At 37.4% G+C, this 22661-nt stretch overlaps 1 protein-coding gene across 29 annotated transcripts in view; it reads right to left on the bottom strand.

Annotated features, from left to right (window-relative positions):
- Nucleotides 1-22661, bottom strand: part of LOC306857932 (actin-binding LIM protein 1-like) — a 73592-nt gene that overhangs the window by 22318 nt on the left and 28613 nt on the right. For all 29 annotated transcript variants that reach the window (XR_013783155.1, XR_013783156.1, XR_013783159.1 and 26 more), the window contains exons 2-6: nucleotides 20367-20501; nucleotides 9665-9848; nucleotides 8804-8913; nucleotides 4775-4901; nucleotides 4480-4573 (exon numbers count right to left, since the gene is read on the bottom strand). Coding sequence is in view for 1 of the 29 variants with exons in the window: in XM_079398214.1 (XP_079254340.1) it covers nucleotides 4480-4573; nucleotides 4775-4901; nucleotides 8804-8913; nucleotides 9665-9848; nucleotides 20367-20501 (650 nt within the window). In the remaining 28 variants the exon portion in view is untranslated. The remainder of the gene's footprint in view (nucleotides 1-4479; nucleotides 4574-4774; nucleotides 4902-8803; nucleotides 8914-9664; nucleotides 9849-20366; nucleotides 20502-22661) is intronic.

The raw sequence follows: 22661 nt of genomic DNA, 5'->3' as shown, positions 1-22661 counted from the left end.
TTGAACTATGAGGCAATGCAGCTGAAACGCATGATTTCACACAGATGTGACCCCTCGGCTCCCGGGCCTCCTCTTCATGGCAACAAGGCCATGTAACAGTTTTCCAGTAAACAAACCAGAGCAACAACATGTTCTACCTCTCTGTCTGAGAAAGCCGGCTAGCAGTCATTTTCTATTGCATCACAAGAAGCCAACACAGAAAACATAAAGCAGTGAACTCTGAAGAAAAGAGCCAAGAACAGTCCATGCCTCTGCTTCAGCCCAGATGGAGGGGTGTGGACAGAAGACAGAGCCAGAGAAAGGGAGGGAGACGGGATGAAGAGAAAACAGCTAGCGCTAATGACGACTGGGAAACAAAAAAATGTAAGAGAGAGAAAAAACAGAATGTACTTGGATAGATGACTATTATTTAGGATGCTGGTCCCATGCACATGATATTAATGTGCAGCTAACCCTACTAAGTTGTTTATCCATCATTAACCAGCAAAACCTTACTGAACTAAAATTGAACTTTATTGACAATTTGTACTGGTCATTTCAGTAAGGGTGCTAACATTTACAGTGTGTATGAATGCCAGTAGGAGTTATTTTCATCTGCAGTCAGTAACATAACCCCGTTTTATATTGCCTGACTCACAGTATGTATTGTTGTGTATATCTTCTCTCCTATCTGAACTTAAACACTCCACTCCACAAACCTGCCCACTGAGGAAAGAGCCAGACAAGTGAATCTGACAAGGTGCTGTTTGCTGAGACAGTGGACAGTATTACAGCAAACAGAAAAACAAACCAACCGTGTGAACAAAACCCAACAGTCACAAAGTGTTAAAATAAAGAATACATCCAAAAGAAAAGTAAAAAACACAAACAAGTTCTCTTTAATATAATAATTATTGTTCCTAGACAGCGATATTGATAATCTTGGTAGACTGATAATTCCCTACACCGTTGTAATCTCATGTTCCTCTAGAAACTTGTTTTCTGGTTGGTAAGATGCTTAAAATATTTGTTTTTATGCTCACCAAGGCTGCATTTCAAAAGTACAATATAAACAGTAATATTACAAAATATAATTACAATTTTAAATGTTCTATTTTATTATATGAATTGCTCCTGTAAGAACAAAACTGATTTTTTCAGCAGCCATTACTCCAGTCTTCAGTGTAACATGATTCTTCAGAAATTATTTTAATATGCTGATTTGGTGCTCAATTAACATTTTTACTATCACCAATGTTAAAAAGCATAATATTTTTGTAGTACATTTATTTCAAGATTATTTGTTGAATAAAAAGTTTAAAAGAACAACATTCATTTGAAATAGATATGTCTTTACTGTCACTTTTGATGAATTTAATGCATCCTTGCTGAAACAATTGGTCACAATTTATTTTAAGGTTCAATTCTAGCTATTAACAAACCATTAAATGACTTTTGCCTCAATAAACTCATAATTTGCTGCTTATTAATAGTTAGTAAGGTAGTTGATAAATTTATGTATTAGGGATGTAGAATATGTTCATTTAGAATAAATGCTTTATAAGCACTAATAAACAGGCAATATGTTAACAATAGGCAACTAGTTAATAGTGAAAATTGGTCCCTATATTAAAGTGTTATTCAAACGTTTGAATGTTTGAAAGTCTGCACTCAAAAGTCATACATTTCTTCTTTCGCCAAATTATGAGAGCTATGCCATCCATATTAATTTTATAGCTCTGTAGTCTTACTCTGTCAGCTATTTTCTCATTTGCATTCTTCAAGAAACAATTTAGAGGAGAATATGTAAGATACAGTTACTGATATTAAACACAACTCCAGTAGGTCTTGTGACCTTCAAAAGAACAACCACTGAGCAATTTCCCTCCGGGTGTGTGGTGAGATAATGCAGGGCCAGCTGGTCATTTCTGGATAGCCTCATTAGACACTTATTGGAGAGGTTTAATGAGAGTGAAACTTCATTGCAGTTAAATAACTTATCCACGGTTGACATATAGAAGCTGACAGCCCAGAGTATTCAAGCGTACTCAGAACAAAATAGCATGTGTGAGCATCTGTACCCAACATAAATGTTTAATAGCACACATAAAACAAACCGTTAACTGCAAGTCTTAATTCTAGGCCTAACCAAACCTAAAATAAGACATCCACAACAATGTTTATAAGCACTGTTCATCCCTCATCAAATCTGAATGGCCTCCTTGGCACGGGCGCAATGCCATCTGCAGACTGGCGGCATCTGTTGCTCTCAACATTACATTGAGATTCTACACATATCTGCTTGGATTTATATAGACAGAGAGCTGATTTTGATCTTCTGCGCTCACACATGCATAAGATTCCAGCGCACTTCCTTTCCACCATCTGTGGCTGCACAGATCCCCATAAACACAGCTAGTCTACTTGAGTGTATAAGTGCAAACAGACTGTGTATGAGAAAGCACTGATGAGACCTTCTAACTAATAGACTGTTGACAGGCCAGCATAATCAGGATGACAAAGCTTGACCATGATCACCCAAACAGCAAAGAAAAAGCTCTGAAGTATTTACATTCTGTTGATAAACACCATCCACACGCTTATATTACAAGTTGCACCTAAAACTGACCAGAACACATATTGTGACATAACTGCAAAAATGTTTGTCTAGTGCTTTAAAATAAAAAATGAGAAACCACCTCTATTGAAACTATTAGAAACATTACCTCTGGCAGGCTGCTCGTGTGGCACCCCAGCCCTGCGACTTTGCAGTTAAATCACTTTTGTCACTTGCACTCTCTTGTTCTAGAGGACTCCTATATTCCCCTTCAGTTCCTCACGTTGTCCCTTTGACTTTTCTTGAGAATTTTCCTAAATTCCCCCCTCTCTATCTCACTGCTCTCCCACCCTATCAGAGGGGCCCGGCCTCAAAGGGGCCGTCTTGTGTACAATAGCTAGGTGGGACCTTGGAATCCACCCAATGGCGCTGCTTTGCTCTATTCCCATTGGGCTGGTGTCAGTTCTAAAATATTTGATGAATGCAGCAATGATGTAAGTTCAGCCATGTTGTTGGATGTTGTTGGTCAGACTAACGACTCCATTCTTAGGGGATCCAGATGTTTAGTGGGACCGGAAGTGTAAGAATCTGGAATTCTGACACATACTGACATGGCTATAAAACACTGAAAATCCACAAGAGACCATTTTAAATTTCCGTAAGGCAGGAAAACTCACCATAGAGATCTCAGGGATATCTCAAATGTGTCTTCTAGAAAGCAATGGGACTAAATTGAGAGCAAATTAGGTCTTCTGCTTCTCAGATTTTTCTTCTGAGAAAATAGACTCTTCAGAAGAAAACTCAACAATGTTTCAACTGTGCTCAAATTTGTCAGGATAAGATATTTAGTTCAATCAGTTTTTTACCAAATTACTACCTATATTCATTTGATGGCTCTGTATACTCTGTATGTGTATATTATTGTATGGCAGCAATTTGTGTATTTTTTATTTCTCTTAATAAACTTTTAATTTAACTGTTTAGTTAATACATCATTGAGGCAAAATAAAACTTACTGTAGGTTGAAAAAATACACTACCTTTAAAAAATTTGGGGTTGGTAAAAACCCAGATGCGTTTGTTCACGTGAATCATTCATGATCCAGCTTCACCTACAGAAGAAGTGAGGTTTTTTTTTTTTTTAATCTTTGCAAATTACCTTTCCTAATAACGTGCTAGTTAGCAAATTTCACGATGAATGCTGCTAAAGTTTACCGTCTCTCAGAGAGCAGCTCGGAAGACAGGGGTGGGGTCAGCAGAGCTTATTTGCATTTGGATTCGCATTTGAACTGTTACCGTCTGGTCGACGCTATAGAGCTCTGAGCACCAGAACGACCAGACACAGGAACAGTTTCTTCCCTCAGGCAATCCATCTCATGAACACTCAACAATAAACGTGGAACACACAACTATAATACACTATCCATTCACCACACTCACTTATTTTATTTTTATTTTCTCATTTCTAGTTTGCACATACTTGACCTGTACATACATAGTTGTCTATATTATATATTGTGTTTTTGCTACTTTGTACATTGCCTATTTGGATATTTGTATATATTCTTTTATTATCTGTGTCCTGTCCTGTTGCTGTCTTTCTGTTGCACTGTGGAGCTTCTGTCACTAAAACAAATTCCTTGTATGTGTAAACATACTTGGCCAATAAAATTCGGATTCTGATTTAAAGCGGTATGCAAGAAAACAGTTTGCTCTGAAAAGAGCTGTTTTTGACCGGGTAAAATGGGTGTTTTACACTACCATTGAGAAATTTTAACCAAAGTATGTTATAGACTTTTCATTAAGACCTTAAAGGATCATATCAACTTGTGGAAAATGGGCATCCGATGACCCCTTTAATATACTGCCTTCTGTATGCAGGCAGCTCAATAGTATTAGAAACATCCGAGAGGTTCGGTCTATATACACATATTGATTACTCACCTCCAGAACTTTCCCTGTGATAAACTGATGACAGGCCTCACACTGCACACCAAAATGGATCTGGTAGTCTTTCTCACAGTACGGAGAACCATCCCTTATAAAAGAGAGCAGGACAGGAAGAGAGAGAAGATAGATTTATATTTATACTGTATTCTATTTCACCTCAATGAAACCAGGATAAGAGCAAAAATTGAATGCTATTAGAAAAGGGGACAGATAAGAGATGGGGAATTATAGAGGGAGAGCGGGAGGCAAGAGATGGCGAGAGATAAAAAATAATTAAGGCATAGCTCACTTGCTGATGTACTCCCCGCTCAGCACTTTCCCACAGGCCTTGCACTTGAAACAGCCGAGGTGCCACTGGCTGTCCAAGGCCAGAAGAGCCTGACCGTTCTTTATATCCCTGCCACATCCTGCACAGTCTGCAAGAGAACACACACACACATAGTGAATACTAATAGCAGCCTGAAAATGACATTTACAGACTACATGACATTTTGACATGCTAATGAGAAACAGGAAGCTGGATAACACATTTTTTTATAGCTGAAAATATTTAGATTATCAGCCATTAGCCATGATAAGATTTGCAATCGCTATTCACAAGATATTTAATCAAGCGCTTTTCCTATAATACATAGCAGTGTGATTTTAGTACTATTTACATACTATTATAGAATTGATTGATTTTTTAAACTAGATTTTATTTTAATATCTTCAAATTTAATATACATTTTGTAAATACGTTATATGCTTGTCATTTTTTTTATCATTTTAAATATCAAATAATTATTAAAGCTGTGTAGCTTTCAACAATTTTTATTTCAGTTTTTGTTTTACTAATTTCAGTACTTTTCAGTCTCATTTTTGTTCAGTTTTTTAAGCACAAGTTTTTCATGTAAAATTCATATTTTATTTCAGCTTTATTTCAATGACCGAAAACTGTTTTAAATAGTTTTAGTTAGCAATATTGATGATACACAGTAAGGCAGGCATATTCAGATAAGATGCAATTGCATATTTTTTAAGTTTTTGAGGTCACTTGTGCACAAACAATTCTCTCCACTAGATGTCAGTGTCAACTAAAAAACTCCCTTTGTTTTTGAAAGGCCTGTTGATCTACAACACAGAACTGATTATTCAGGCTCTCAGAAGTAATTTCAAGCAAAGCATATGGTATCCATAAAATTACTGCAGCGATCAATAGTGAATCATCATTATATCGCATGACTAATTGAATAAGGGCCTACAGCACCGTTTCTAAAACCCAAACATCCTCCCTCCACAAGATGGAGTTTCTTCCTGGAGGAACGCGAGGGAATTTAGTTAATACATGTGTAATGTGTGTAAAAGGCTGAGGGATAAAAATAGCTCATGGTTGTCATTTACTATTTATGTTCCTTGGCTGAGATCCCAAAAGCTTTTTTAAAAAGCAGGGACGGATGCGGAGGGGTGGGGAGGTCCCAGACGCTGCTGATGTTGCTTGAGGCACAATGGTAACCACTGACAGTGAGGAGAGTATATAACGCACCGCTCTGCATCTAGTGCTCTAATGCATCATTTAAGCCTTCTCAACCTCTGCCTGCACTGTGTGTGTGCTAGAGACTCACAGAGATTATGTGTGTGTTTCAAAGAGACCTGTGTTCAATCCACCTGTCATGAGGTTTATCTAAACTATCAAACTCAGTGCAGATTTTTAGAAGGGTCATGCGGTAAAAGCTTTGTGGGGTTTGCCAAAGCAGCATTATCATGGCTCGAAACAATCAGCACCTTCCAAAAAACAAAGCACTTATCTGGGCTAAAGACTATCATCAGCCTCAAATCATTTCCTGGGGCTCATGGAATGACAAATAATCAGCCAAGCATAACACAAAGAGATATTCAGTGCGACTCTTTAAGTTCCGTTCTGTGTGTGTGTGTGTGTGTGTATGTATGCTTGCACATATAGGAGAAGAGGAGAAAGATAACTGAGAAAGAGGGAAAGAAGAACAGGAAAGCGAGGCGGACACATAAGCAGATTAAAATAAAATCATGATTATAACTAAAATAGTGATAGTGTCACACTTCGTAGGAGCAGGGAAACGACGAGGCGAGGAACTTCCTCAAATAACTGACTTTATTAATACAAACACTTAGGGGCCGCTGGAGACACGGAATGACAATCAGACATTCAAGACCGGACACAGAGGTAGGGAAGCACTGGACTTTAGTACTAAAACTAAACGAGGAGTAAACTAGATAATTAACGACACACGGCTGGGGACTAATCAACTAATGAGGAGAACTAAACTAGAACAGGAAACAGACCAAATATGGGCACGAGAGGAGGGGAAACACAAGACACAGGAAGACAGGACTGACAGATAGCACATCGGCAAATATTTAATTGTGCATGCTCATTTTGCCTTTTTTAAATTAGGATTACATTTGTTGTCATGTAATGCTCATTTAAAGCTAACATGGTACAAATGTAATATTTAGCATATCTCAAAATGAATATTAATTTTTAATTTTTCATACTGTACATTATAATGCTGTGATGTCTAGAAACACTTGTAGCATGCTAATTATATTTAATTTTATTATATTTTGTTCAAAAGTTTGAGCTTGGTAAGATTTTTAAATCTGCTGTTCACCTAAGCTTCATTTATTAGATACAAAATTATAGTAAAAACAGCAATATTATGAAAGATTATTTAAAATTAATGAATTTATTTTCATTCAAATTAATTTTGAAATTGACATTATTTTATGCTAATCTACATTACTCTAGTCTTCTGTGTCACATGATCCTCCAAAAATCATTATAATATTATGATTTGGTGGATATGACTTGAATTAATTATAAATTACTAAATTATTATCAATGCTGAAACCAGTTGTTCTGCTCAATATTTTTGATGAATAGAGAGTTAAAAACAGCATTTACCTGAAATCATTTGTGGCATTGTTGCTTTTTATATATGTTCTTGAATAAAAGTATTAAATCTTATTTTTGAACAGTAATGTGCGTGTGTGTGTGTGTGTGTGTGTGTGTGTGTCCCGCACCTTTTTCCCATCCAAGCAAAAACAGTCAAACTCCACTGATACATAATGTTTTCTCAATCAACCCAATCCCGTGATGCAATGCTTAGAATTACATTAATTCTCTCCTCTACAACACAGCAGCTATTCATTGCTAAATTGCTCCTGTAATTGTCCATCACCTGATGTTGTTATGTAACAATGATTCCCTGCATTATGACAATTTGAGTTTAATGACTAGAGCCATTTACTATAATAAGGAAATCCCAAGCCTCAGGAAATCGGCACATTCTACACATGCGGAGTCCTGACCTGTCAGCATCCATCAGTTCAGAATGTATCAGAGAGCAGAAGGCCAGAGAAAGCGAGTGAGAGAGAATGGGACAACCAGCAGGCACAGGAGTGCTCTGAGCTTTTCATTGGCTCTGAGCCTCTCTCATTCTCTGTGCCTGTCTGCTTAACTCCTGGGGCCCCGCAGCTTAAATTACACCAAGAGAACCCCTAATCTACTGGAGGAGGATGAAGAACTTCCTCAAAGTGAGATAAAAGAGTGAGAGAAATCAAAGAGAGAAACATTTATAAGGAGATCAGCTTTTCCCTGGTTGACAGCACAGGAATTGGTCTAAGCATCCTGTCAACTCAAGTAACCCTAGAGGAGTATGAAATGAACCAGGGATCCTTATTACAAAGATATTTCAGAATAAATAGCAGCCTGTGTAAAAGACAACATGGTGTTTGGGGGCTGTGGATGGGTGCCAAGGCATCCATATGTGGTTGATAATGTACAGCACATGTATTCTGACTGGCATATATGGTGTTTGTGGCAGTTGTTAGGGGTTTCAAATGTATTTTGACTGGCTTTTAGAACATTGCTAATAAAGGCTTGAGTGCACTACATATTACTTTTAAAAAGTTCTGATTTTAGAACACTAGACATCATACAATTGACAAATGTAATTGTAATTGCAATGTAATGTAAATGTAATTACAATTGTAAATGGTAACAGGAAGAACTGGGCATCATACACTATGAGGATTTAGGTTGTTCAGAACACAACTACCTCATGTGCCTTTTTGACAGGAGACACATGAGACAGGTGAAGAGGGACAACAGGGAGCTTCAAACTCGCAGCAATGACCTTGAATCCTGAGTAGTATAAGACCTGGCTACACACGCATACCAACTACACAATCTAAGACATCTATAAATGGGGGATGATTGTGGCAAGCTGAAATCTGAGCAGGACACTAAAACATAACCAATAAGCTCAAACACACGTGTGTGCGAGTGTGCACTCACTACTAGGGGCGCTGATGTCTTTGGGAGTCAGGGAAGTTGGCTGGACGCAACACTGGCAGAGACAGTCTTTTCCATTAAACGTGACTCGATCACCAGCGGGAAATGGCCGTCTGGCAACAGAAGAAGGATGCAAAGACATTTAGGCATTTACACTACCATGAAGCCTGGGGTCAGTAAAAGTAAAAAAAAGAAAATAAATGAATAATTTTAGTCATATTTAAGATTCATTAAATCAATGAAAAGTGACAGTATAGATAGATTTTTTTTTTTACTTTCTATTCATCAAAGAATCCTGAAAAGAATCATATTAAGCAGCATAACTGTTTTCGACAATATAATAATAATTATAATAATAATAAATGTTTCTTGAGCATCAAATCAGCCTCTTAGAATGATTTCTGAAGGACACTAAAGACTGGAATAAAACTTGCTGAAAATCAGCTTTGTCATGACATAAATAAATTACTTTTTAAAATGTATAATATATGTTATGTTATAATGTTATACACTATTTTGGATTTATTTATCTATATATATGAATTCAATAAATCCAAAATAGTGTATAACATTCTATTACCAAACATCTGTACTGTTATTTCCAAAACAGAGCTGTCAAACATAATGCTTTATTATACTTAGTCTGAATATCTGAATGAATATTCAGTTATGAGAACTTTTCTGTCCTGTAGGATCTTTTTAAAGAAAAATATATTTCTAAAATATACAATATTTAATTGACTACTAGTACAAGCTAACATGTTTTGTTAGCAAGTTAAAGGCAAAAAAAGTCTATAACATACAAATGTAAATGATACATGTATTAACATAGATGAAATGGGCCTGCTTTTGAGTAACTCTTACTTGCAAACAGTGCAGACAAAACATGTGGGATGGTAAGTCTTCCCAAGAGCAGTGACCACCTCTCCTTCAACAAAGTCTCCACAGCCATTACAGCGAGTGCCATGAAGCCTCTGGTAGTCCAGTGTGCATAGGTACTCCCCGTTCTTCATGAAGAAACCACCTTGGGCCAGGTCACAACCACACACTGAATGTGAATACAAGAACAGAGAAATCAGAGATTAGAATAATTAGTTTAATGAGATCTTACAGTACAAGACAGTCTTGAGTGAAATCTGAAACACAATGTTGAAACACACCATCTTCAAAACAAATGACACTTAGTTTGGCTCTCGTTGAGTTTTGAAACACAACTCAGTAGTCACAACACAAGTGCATCTCTTTTCCACTGGGATTTACACGTTTTGGCTGCCAGCAAACGTAAGGTCAGGGGGCTTATGTTTATCTTGGCCAATGTGTCTGAGGACAAAGGCGTACAAAGAAAGTTTGGTTCGCTGAAGATTTCCTGAGGTTTCAAGATGCTTTCAAGACTCTTGCGCAAGTTCAGACACTTTATATAGGTCTGCATGAATAGGTGTGTTAGGTCTGTGTCCTCTTGGCAAGCGTGTCTATGTGCAATCCTGCCGTCACACATGCCAAATCTGTCTGAAAGCTCCTTGGCAGGCCGAGACTGATATTTAACAGCTTGTTTAGCGTCACATGATACCCCCTTCTCAACAAGCCCGCTTTTCTCTCACTTCCTCTCTTTCTATCTGTTTTTCTCTGTCTATCCTCCTACATTACAATCTGTAAAAATATTAGAAGGGCAGTTTTTCACCATTTTATGAAAATAGAGCGTACATTTAACAGGAAAATATGGGGAAGTAATAGTATATGATGCAGATCACATTCAAACCCCCATCTCCAGTTTTAGCACCACAGCTTAATGTGTTATCACAAGTGTGCTAATATGTTTTAAGTACCACTTGATATTATTTAATAATTTAACAAATCATTAACCTGTTCAAAGTTCTCTGATGTAGGTTAATGATTGATGACATGCAAACCTTTTAAAATGTATTTTTGTTTATTTTAATTTTAAATTATTTATTTAATTTTTTTATTAATTATTAGCTTTTCATCAATTAAAAAAAAAAGCAGTTCCCATGCAAACTCCAGTTTGGGAAACCCTGCACTAGGCAAAATTGTAACAATTTGTTAAACAATGTGAGCACATTTTTGACTGATTATTATACCTCATGGTTTCATGGACTTTATGAATGGGTCATCGTGAATTTTTTTTAACATTTTTATTTTTTTAAGCAAATTCACTTCAAAATGTTTTTTACATTTCAATGCAAAAATAAAAATATAAATTAGAAATGAAGATATGCTTAAATGCAATGTTTTCCCTCATCTTGTGATTTGGCATGGCAGGGAAAATCAAAGGTCATCACAGGCCAACTTTGGCCTATGGGCAACACAAAACAGCACATATGTATACATCTCTTAATAAAAGTGGCCAAATATAGTTTAATTGATAGCATAGCTAAGGAGATTCATTCCCGTCTTTGCCAAATGAATAATATGACTTAAAAATCATCATTTTGTTTAAACGTTTTTCACATTATGTTTTCAACACAAATCCAAAATGTTATTTGTAGTCCCATTTCCACAGCTGTTAACATATCTTTTGCTTCAATGAATCTGTCTTCTGTTTCTGGAAGATTAGGTCCATTCAGACAGACGAACGTGACAAGCAGGTGGCTGTGGAGACGGCAGTGATTAGCAGCAGAGAGAAAGAGTTGTGTAAGAGTCGCAGCCAGTGCCCTCACTTGTGTCTGGCATTTGGGTAACCTTCACTGACAGGGTACAGAATGCCAGGATGCCAGTTTAGAAAATGTCATATCCATTAATGTTCTTTCACACACATCTTGTAACTACAGACCACACTCCTCACCATCCTGGACCATCTACAGTTACATATTTTCAAGTTAGTTGTTGTTGTTCAGACAACAACAAAACTACACTATAAAAAAATATTTTTTGAACTTGTTTTATTTGCATATATTTTACAAGAAAATTGTTAAAAAATTTCAAGTTTTATTCAATGTTTGTTTCTTTGTAATTAATTGTGAAATGTACACACATTTTTGTAAAAAAAAAAAAAAAAAAGAAATTGCAATTTTTTTTCTACACCAATGCATTTTAGTATATGACATATTCAAATGACTTTTGATTATTTTATTATTTTAAAATATTATTTTAATAATTAAAAAAGATCATTGTTAAATGATTGTATTTTATAAGTTACAATAATGGAAGTAAGAACTTATTTGATTTCAGCTATATTCAAGGTCCTTTGTTATACTGAAAAAAACTTTGATAACTGTCATTGCCACTATGAACCTGGGCACCAGAGCAGTTTGCACACAGCACCACCTTTTGGTCAAAAGTAGTGTTGTTAGGTGATATTTACATATATCTGGTACATACACCTTTCAATACGTGTTTATATAACCTATTCACCTTTTAAAACATGTCTATATATCCTTTTAAAACACATGTCTTCTTAAAGGAATAGTTCACCCAAAAATGAACATTTTGTCATCATTTACTCACCCTCAGGTCGTTCGAAACCTGTATAAGATAACACAAAAGAAGATATTTCAAAGAATTTTAAAGAACCAAACAGTTGTTGGTCCCCACTGACTTCCATTGTAGGGAAAGAAATACTATGGAAGTCAATGGGGACTGTTTGATTACCAACATTCTTCATCTTCTTTTGTGTTCAACATAAGAAAGAAACTCATACAGGTTTGGAACGACATAAGAATGGACATAAATGATTACAAACTTTTCATCTTTGGGTGAACTATTCCTTTAACAGAAGTGAAGCAGTATGGACTGGAGTGTCTGGGAGTTTAACTGTGCATGTGTGTGTGTGTGTGAGCAATGATGCAAGTGTAATGACGCTCTCGGCTGTCTGTCAGATCCCTTCTCAACAGAACAGCGTGTTAATTCCTCCCAGAACAAACATCCATCCATTCTCTCAATCACTGAGCCAACCTCTCCATCTTCACACTCTGCCTCCGCCTGAATGGAAACAGAAAAAAAATGATTCATTTGAACAACTGGAAAGATTTAAGAAGAGTAGGGACGTTTGATTCAACTCAAATGTGACTTTTCAGTTCAGATTCAGTTCATATACTATGACGCAAAGAGCCTCAGAAACAAAGCAAAGTTACAATCTGTACAGAGTGCAGAAGCGCAGAAAGCCCCGGGTTTCCCATATAGTATATGCAGACATCAAACAAGCTTTCACAGACTTCATCAATATTTTAATGAGTCTCCCAGCATGCTGTTTTCTCTCTACACTTTAGTGGACAGCACTCTTTCCGCATGGGTTTCTCTCCACTTTGTTTGAGACTTCTACTTCTGCATGGAGAGACATCTCACCCTAAAATATACTGTAACAGCAGTGGGATGTAGACAAACACTGTCTCTGTGAAGTCGTCTCTCATCTTTTTACAGCAGGGTGATTTTATACTTCCTTTTTATGCACTTAATCACTCTGTGAGATCAGCTAATGAAGCAGATAAAATTATTCCCAAACAAGAACCTTGCCTGGCATGAGGGGCCCTTTGGCATAGAGCATGGGACCATTTATTATCCATGTGAAACTACCAACAACACCGTTATGACAAAGCACTACCATGTTGAAAGCCAGGCCTGTCTAGCCTCATTACTGGAGATCTCAGGCTAAATATGTGGGGGAGAGTTAAAAGAACAGTTCATCCAAAATAAACTGCATTCATTAGAGAAGCAACAATGTATCATGAGCATCTTTTCAGTGAATCAGTAGATCTGGTTCACAAAATAGTGATTTGTTCATAAACAGGACTGATCCAGTATACTTGATTCAGTATTTTAATGATCAGGTTAATTATTAAGGAATAAAGATTTAAATTTCAGCTTGTTTCTCACACAATTATACTGTATTAATTCAGGTGGTTTAGGGATTTCATATTGACAAATTTTGCTTATGGTGCATTTGCATAATTTTTAAGGCTCCAATCCTCATTATGTGTACTTGCATATAGAGAAACAAACAGTATATTTTATAAAATTTAAGAAACAAAGTCATATGAGTTTGGAATATGAGCTATATGAAGATCATAAGCATCAATAACTTAAGCTAATTTTGGTGAGTTCTCCAGATTGGAGACATGGCATGATTTTCTGCGTTGACAGCGTGAGTGGATACTAATGGCGACATATCATTCATGCTGCTTGTGTTGAGGTGTGTATGTACATTGAGCAAAGCTGCAAAATAAAATGCAGTGATCGTTAAAATAACCGCTGAGTCTACATAGCACAAATGTATGATTTCTGAGTCTGACCTCAGCAAGGAATGCAGGTGGTACTGTATGCTGCCTGCAAGTGTAATTTAAATCCTTAAACACATATTTCCTGTGCAACTTTCCTTAAATGACTGCATTAGTTACTCATATAGATTACATGGCAGAGCACAGCAAATTTAATAAAGACCACAGGACAGTATGAAAAACTGACTAATGAAAATTCATGGCAGCAAGAATGATGTCAACTTTTTAAAAAAATTGAAAAATAAAATTGTATGTATATATATATATATATATATATATATATACACATAGAGTGGGAAAAAAATATTTGATCCCCTGCTGATTTTGTACGTTTGCCCACTGACAATGAAATGATCAGTCTCTAATTTTAATGGTAGGTTTATTTGAACAGTGAGAGACAGAATAACAAAATAAAAAATAATCCTGAAAAACGCATTTCAAAAAAGTTATAAATTGATTTGCATTTTAATGAGTCAAATAATTATTTTACATTGTATAAAATTATACATTGTAGCTATTTTTAGCCATTTTGGATCCTTTTCACACCACACTGTTTGCTCTGGTCCGAACCAGCTGAAACGAACCAAAATGCAGTCACATGACAACATCCGCTTCACTTGTTGGCTAGATGTGTCTTTGAACGCATTCCCTAAACTGCTTTTCGATTGGTCAGAAAGAGCATACGGGAAAATTCCAACGGTGCTCCCGGAAGTAAACAAAGACAGGAGTAAAATACAGCAGACAGCACACTGCTATTCCATCATTATTACAAATTTCTATGAGGCTCCGCACCTCCTCACAACCCCAAGTTTGTCCGCGACCTGCCATGCTAAACTGCAAACTATCAACAAACACTTCCTAATCCCATAATGCACAGCGCATCTGAATACGGCAGCTGGTTTAGTCCAAAAATGTGCAGTTCTTTTTGCAGTTGGGTCTGTTTGAGGTCCGATCGCGTTCTCACCACAAACGAACCGCTCCAGACCACATCTTCAAGGAGGTCTCAGTACGCTTGTTTGGTACGCTTTTGGTGCGCACCCGAGTGCAATTGCTGCATTCTCACCTGCCCAAACGAACCGCACCAAGAGGGAAAACGAACTATAGTGCGATTCAACCGAACTAAATGAGGCAGGTGTGAAAGCACCCTAAGGTTTCGAGGCTGACGTTTGGAAACTCGAATCTTCAGCTCCCTCCACAGATTTTCTATGGGATTAAGGTCTGGAGACTGGCTAGGCAACTCCAAGACCTTAATGTGCTTCTTCTTGAGCCACTCCTTTGTTGCCTTGGCCGTGTGTTTTGGGTTATTGTCATGCTGGAAGACCCATCCACGACCCATTTTCAATGCCCTGGCCCTGACGGTACATGGCCCCGTCCATCGTCCCTTTGATGCCGTGCAGTTGTGCTGTCCCCTTAGCAGAAAAACACCCCCAAAGCATAATGTTTCCACCTCCATGTTTGACGGTGGGGATGGTGTTCTTGGGGTCATAAGCAGCATTCCTCCTCCTCCAAACACGGCGAGTTGAGTTGATGCCAAAGAGCAGGATTTTGGTCTCATCTGACCACAACACTTTCCCCCAGTTCTCCTCTGAATCATTGACAAACTTCAGACGGGCCTGTACATGTGCTTCCTTGAGCAGGGGGACCTTGTGGGCGCTGCAGGATTTCAGTCCTTCATGGCGTATTGTGTTTCCAATTGTTTTCGGTGACTATGGTCCCAGCTGCTTTGAGATCATTGACAAGATCCCCCCATGTAGTTCTGGGCTGATTCCTCACCGTTCTCATAATCATTGAAACTCTACGAGGTGAGATCTTGCATGGAGCTCCAGTCCGGGTGAGATTGTCAGTTATTTTGTGCTTCTTCCATTTGTGAACTGTTGTCACCTTCTCACCAAGCTGCTTGGCGATGGTCTTGTAGCCCATTCCCGCCTTGTGTAGGTCTACAATCTTGCCCCTGACATCCCTGGACAGCTCTTTGGTCTTGGCCATGGTGGAGAGTTTGGAATCTGATTGATTGATTGCTTCTGTGGACAGGTGTCTTTTATACAGGTAACAAACTGAGATTAAAAGCACTGCCTTTAAGAGAGTGCTCCTAATCTCAGCTCTTTACCTCACACACACATACACACACAAAATAGACATCTAAATATATACCTTATTCTTCAAAATGCGGATGACCTGACCTCGACAGGTAGAAACCAAACTTCCTCTTCCTGTTGCTAAAACATACTCTGTTAAAACTCTTAAAGCAATAATCCAGATTATTCTACTCTTAAAGCAATAAATAGATTATTCATCTATTGACACCACTTGCAGCATGCTGTCAGTTAGCATAAAATTAAACTGCTAACACTTTAATTTAGGGACCAATTCTCACTATTAACTAGATGCTTATTAGCATGCATATTATAGCATTTTGGCTTTTTATTAGCTCTTATAAAGCACATTTTAATGCCTTATTCTGCATGACTTTAGATCCCTCAATCCTTCCTCATACCTAAACCTAACAACTACCTTACTAACTCTTAATAAGCAGTTCATTGAGGCTAAAGTCATAGTTAATGGTTGGTTAATAGTGAGAATACAGTATAGTAGAGTACAGAATAGTGAATATACAGTATAATTTGTTCAGTAAAATGCTGTAAAATCTAAGTCTTTTTGAAGTAAGACTATTTATGCTCATGAACATGAACATAAGACACTTCTTTCAAAAACGTTTGAAAAAATCTTACTGAACCCAAACATTTGAAACCTCTGAAAATTTCTTGAACTGCAGCCATAAGTGATTCATTTTCCTCCTATTCAATAGGAAATATTTATCTGTGTAAGTCACATGATCTGGTTCTCACAGAGAAAAATGTATAAACCGAAAACAATAAAAACAGCAGTAACTTCATCAAAGCAACATCCTCCTATAAATTAAATGCTCAAATAGTTGTGAAACGAATCTGTTGCTTTGATGTCAACCTGTGACATCATCTTCTTGGCAGTGAGAATGACATCCTTAAATGACATGTTCAGGCATGTAACCCTTGACCCAGAGGGGCGTCTGCCACTCCTCATTAATGCAAACCCACAGCTGCGGAGTGACTGGCACACACACACGCACACATGTTCACAGACAGACAGACTGGCAGTCTCTGTAGAGGTGTGTGCGAACCCCTCCTCTGCCGTCTTATCCTCCCAATGGGGATCAGCAAAGCTATTTCCAGCATTGCAGCGCTTTAACAGCTCCCGGAGACTATGCCCAAAATAGCGCACACAGGCTCGCTGACTGACACAGCATTTACACACAGAGCAAGAGAAGGAGAGGGAGGGAGAATGTGCAGAAAGACAGGGTGAGACATGGACAGGAATATAAAGTGATCACCGTAGAGAAGGGGAGAGCAGAACCAGAGATGTTGACTGCACATGCTCACTCTAGCGGTCTAAGTGAGCCTGTTTAGAGTGAACAAATTAAACTATTAGAGCAGAGCAAGGCTCATTAGCTTACAACCGAGCTGTAGAGCACTGCATCTTCTCTTGCCAGAGTTCAGGTATTGGCAAGTCACCTCAGCAGAAGCACTCCTGCCAGGTATTCACAGAGAAAGAAACATTAGACGTTAACAGTCTGAATCCTGATTTCTAGGAATGGAGTAGACTGACTAGAAATACGGGAGATCCATTAGATTATGGATTCCTTGTAAGTGGACTACATGTCACCGGCCTACTTAACCTGAGCCCTCGTACTGCCCTCGTACTGCCCTCTTCTGTGTTTAAGAGATATGCGGCTAGTAATAGTCTTACTCGTTCTATATTTGACAATCTAGGAGAAATGGGGATTAATATACGTTAATATCCATGCAGGACAACTGGACAAGGACATTTTGAGTATTTATAATGGTACTGAATGGTTTCAATATAAATATGGTACTCACATGGTACTCAAAAAGTAAAGTGGGATGATCTGGGACCCAAATGTCTGATACCATACTGATTTAATCAACTTTTTCTGATATTTTCCATGGAAAATTTGAATTGAACAATCAACAAAAACTTCAGAATATATTTGGTTTGTGTGTAGGTTTGTATTACATGCATATTACTGTTACACGTATGCTGCATAACAAAATTGATGTGCACATTTAACATTGAGTAAAAAGTTGAACTTTTGGTCAACTCTCTCCATTAACAAACCATTAACTATGACTTTTGCCTCAATAAACTCCTAATTTGTTGCTTATTAATAGTTAGTAAGGTAGTTGTTAAATTTAGGTATTAGGCAGAATTAGGGATGTAAAATATGGTCATGCAGAATATGTGCTTTATAAGTACTAATAAACAGACAATATGTTAATAACAGGCATGCTAATAAACAATAGTGAGAATTGGTCCATATACTAAAGTGGTACCAATAAATAATATAAAATAATAACATTTGACCCCTGAGGGGCATAACAGTTTGATCAACTGAACAAGATTACTGAACTGAACAACCAAAAAGAATTTCAGAATGTATTTGGTTTTTTCATCTTTTGCTTTAATGGCAGAAGCACTTGAGCTGCATGAAAAATCTGATGATCATGTTCTCCAGCATTATTTCAGAATGATCCAATGAGCATCTTGAGTTTGAAAACAAGAACATCTGACCGTCTGTACAGAGTCACATTACCAATTTCATTAATTTGATTATTTGATTAGTGACCTAGAAAGAGTGCAGAATCTAAAGTATTTATTTTTCATTTTATACCACAGCATTTCTTTTGCCAAAAATGCCAAACTTTTCTTTTGATAAAATATTATCTTAAAAAAATATGAAATATTATATATATTCTTTTAATTATATTATTATTGGATTTTGAATCACAGATTTTCAATATCTTTTTTCAACTTTAAACCCCAACTCTACTTGTACAAGTGAACAATCATGTGACAGATGCTGGTGTGAATGAGTTCTAGCCATTTTGGTCTTTTTCCATTTTTCATTCACTCTGTGCTTATGAAGTAAATCTTGTGATGTTTCCTAGCCTTGCACACAAAATGCATACAAATCTGATTTAAAAAGTCCAGTCTTTAGGACTTACTGTCTGCTCTGCCATTTTGTGACTGAGAAAATCTTAACTGTTTGTTCAGACAGTGTCATCAATTTCCAGAATTGTCTTTTTTATGCACTGATTTGAAATGAAAAAACTAAAATAAAGCTGGAGTAACTGAATGAAAGAAATAAGGAAGGGAGGAAAGCTCATAAATAGTCAGTCATCTTAGTGAAGACAGGGCACTCTCATTTATGACCTTGTTTCAGGTAACTAATGCGGTGTCAGTGATTAGTGACTAATGCGGAACTACATGTGGAGTGAATTGAGATTAAAGAAAACCAGGAAAGACCTCAGCTTCTGAGGGCTGTTTAAAGGATTATTGAGAACAGAAGCTTATGGACGCACTGACATTTATTGTCAAGACCCCTCATACAACGGTTTTCCAACCAGATGCAGACACCTGGTATTATGCTTGCCATGGCAATGACATTCAAACGGCTGAAGACATTGTTATCTATCAACAGGTCCTCAATGTTTGAAATATAGAAGTGCTGCACATTAATCAAGAATGCAGAAACTGACCGTTTTTCTTCTAAAACGAAGGCACATTAAGCCATCGAGCTCTTGCTGAGGCTTCCAGAAGGAAATGAGTTGTCTGCTTTTTGTGCCTGGCAACATGCCACCACATAAACCTTACATTCTCTTATACAACCTGTGGGTCAATCCATATGGAGCGCAAAGAATGAAAATAAGCTTTTTGAGAGACAGCCAAAAACTCTTCAACTAAATAAAGAAGGTCAAAACTTCATGTACAACCACAACAGACCAAACCATGTGATGGCAAACTCAATCTACTTCCTGCCTGTATCATTTCAGGAAGGACTCACCAAACAAATTCAGTCAGTTGTTCCATAATTCCTGCCAAATGATGTCAGTAAAATAGGTATGAACACAGAAGACCACAGAAGTCTGGACAAAGAGTGACTGGCCCATTTTATTAAATTATCGTGGTTGTGCAGAGGGGGCGGGATACAGCTTTGGACTAACTTTGGTTTTATTCATCAGGTAATGAAGTTCTGGGTTCCCCTCTACTCAACCGCACAAGCCATCAGCTTTATCAGAGCCAGCTTTGTTTGGTTATCCTTTGGTCACATTTTTGACTTGGATGAAGCTATGACTAAATGTAATTAAACTACTTCCTCAATAACAAACCTATAACATACTTTATTAAGCCATCATTCTTGACCTATAAGAAATGAGCTGTCAGGAGTTTTCACAAATAGATTAAGACTTTCTAACAGCCACCGTGTAGTAAATAGATCTTACCTTTGCATGTGAAACATTTTATATGGAAGTGCTTGGATTGCACCCGGAGAACCTCTCCCTTGCATGGCTCCCCACACTTATAGCACTGGATGACCAGTTTTCCTGGTGGATGGTGCGGTTCCTGAGGATGGGCCACTGTTAAAGAACACAGAGACATGGATTAGCAAAGATTTACGTTTTGGAAGTAGCCTACACTGTACACAGATAAAGAGGATAGGATTATCTCATTAATGAGCTTCTAACCCAAAACAAAATATTTAACAGCCAGCATTAACAAGTGTATAAACAACTGGTCTGTAGCTACCTAAAAGATAATAAACCTGTTACTGTATAGCTGTACTACATAAATAATTTGATTAGGCTACATAAGTAATTTGAATAATTAGTCATTTGATCATGACATTAAAATTGAAATTGCAGGCCAGCGATGTATTCTGACCACATTCAACAAAAGCTAATGCTAAAGCTAATGTTGACAAAATTATGTCCCACACATATCATTTTAACACTTTACAGTAAGGTCCCATTTGGTTATGTTAGGTAATCCATTAACTAACATTAATGAGCAATACATTTGTGGCAGTGCTAGTTGATCTTAGTTATGTTAGTTAATAAAAACACAACTGTTCATTGTTAGCTCAGGTCCATTAAATAATGTTAAAAAGACACCACTTTGATTTTAAGTAATGTATTAACATGAATTAACTTAATTTTTTTACTTTATTGTAATGTGTTAACCAGATCATTTATGAAAACCTGCAAGTAATTCAGAAAATAAATAAATACATTTAAATTATATTACTGAGACATTTCTCAGAATATCTTCTTTTGTATTTCACAAAAGGACAAATTTGAGAGTGAATGAATCACTACCCAAACAGCACACGTACGTCTGGCCGACGTCGGCCCAATATCGAAACGTCGGCCTCACAACCTGAAACATCTAAAAAACATCGGCCAGGAGTAGGCTGGTATAATTCGGTCAGTGCTCTGTTTCTCAGCTCTTCAATCGTCGGCTCTGAGTCGGTTCCCGACCGCAGGCCGATACCGCACTAATCTGTTTTGCTCGAGCCCAGTTATTGGTTTCTTAGCAACACACAGAGAGAAGAGACTCATCCCGGCGACATCGGGGCTTTCAGGTAAGATTTCACTTCAACTAAATTACAAAAAAATACTACGTTGTTAATTCTGTGACACTTAAAGGGTACTAGTAAGGCTCTCTGTGTGCTACAGCACAGGTGAAGAGTCTGTGCCTCATTTCCATCTAACTTGTTTAGCTAACGGTCACGCTAGCGATTTTTAAAATGAATGTTAACGCCTTAATGCGTTTCCAGCAGTTTCTCTGAGGGGAAATATTAAAGCGGATTATTATAGAGAAGTCCTAACTGCTTTTTCGCCGTGTTTCTCTCTCTTTTACAGGCTGCCAGGAAGAACCCGTCTCTATACGGTGAGCTATTGTTGCTGTTGCTTTTTGAACTCCAAATTGAGTTTTAAATTCATTATTGAATAATTATTGAACGAGACTGTAATTTATTCATGTAATGTTTTAATGTTAGATGTTTGCGTGAATGCTGTGTGTGCGTTGAGCGCTGCACGAGCAGCAGCAGAGTTGCCATGGAAACGGGGCGTCAACACAACTACTGGCAAGCAGTAAACTTCGTCTCTCGCTGCAGATTTCACTGTTTTCAGGTAAATTTAGTCCCTAACATCACACAAATATTACATACAAACGTTCCTGGCACGTTTCTTACTACTTATTGGCATGTTTTAATTAAATATTTATTTTATAGAAATGGTTTAGTGTCTTCGAAAAAGTCTGTTAGCATTATAATTCTTATAAGAGCGTTATAATTAAACCATTAGTTAAAACATAGCAGGTTTTGAATGGTTTGTAATGTCCAACAACTTTTTAAGCAAATGGCATGGTTATATAAAACTGAAGCTTTAATTATTTTTATAATTGGCTGCACTGTTCCTGCATTTAAGCACTGCTGTTATTTCCATAGCAATAAATATGCATGTAGACGCAAAACTAATAAACACGAGGCTGAACCTCCACTAGCCTTTATTACATAATGATTGTAACCAGCTAGAAAGTGTTTCAATGGGCCAATGTCCGCGCTTTGGGTGCTATCACACAGTGTGTGGGTGTAAGAAGAGTGTTAGTAGGTATTGGGAGTGTTTTTCTGGAGTAATCAGCAGGACAAGCTGGCTGCCACGCAGTGGTTATCACAGCCACATGGAGAGGTCCTCACACTTGCTCGCACGAGTCATGTTGTTGTTTACATATCTGTA

The sequence above is a fragment of the Barbus barbus genome (genome assembly GCF_936440315.1).
Source record: "Barbus barbus genome assembly, chromosome: 38".
NCBI lineage: Eukaryota > Metazoa > Chordata > Actinopteri > Cypriniformes > Cyprinidae > Barbus > Barbus barbus.
The sequence above is the reverse complement of the archived record's forward strand: the minus strand, read 5'-3'. Positions and strand labels throughout refer to the sequence as shown.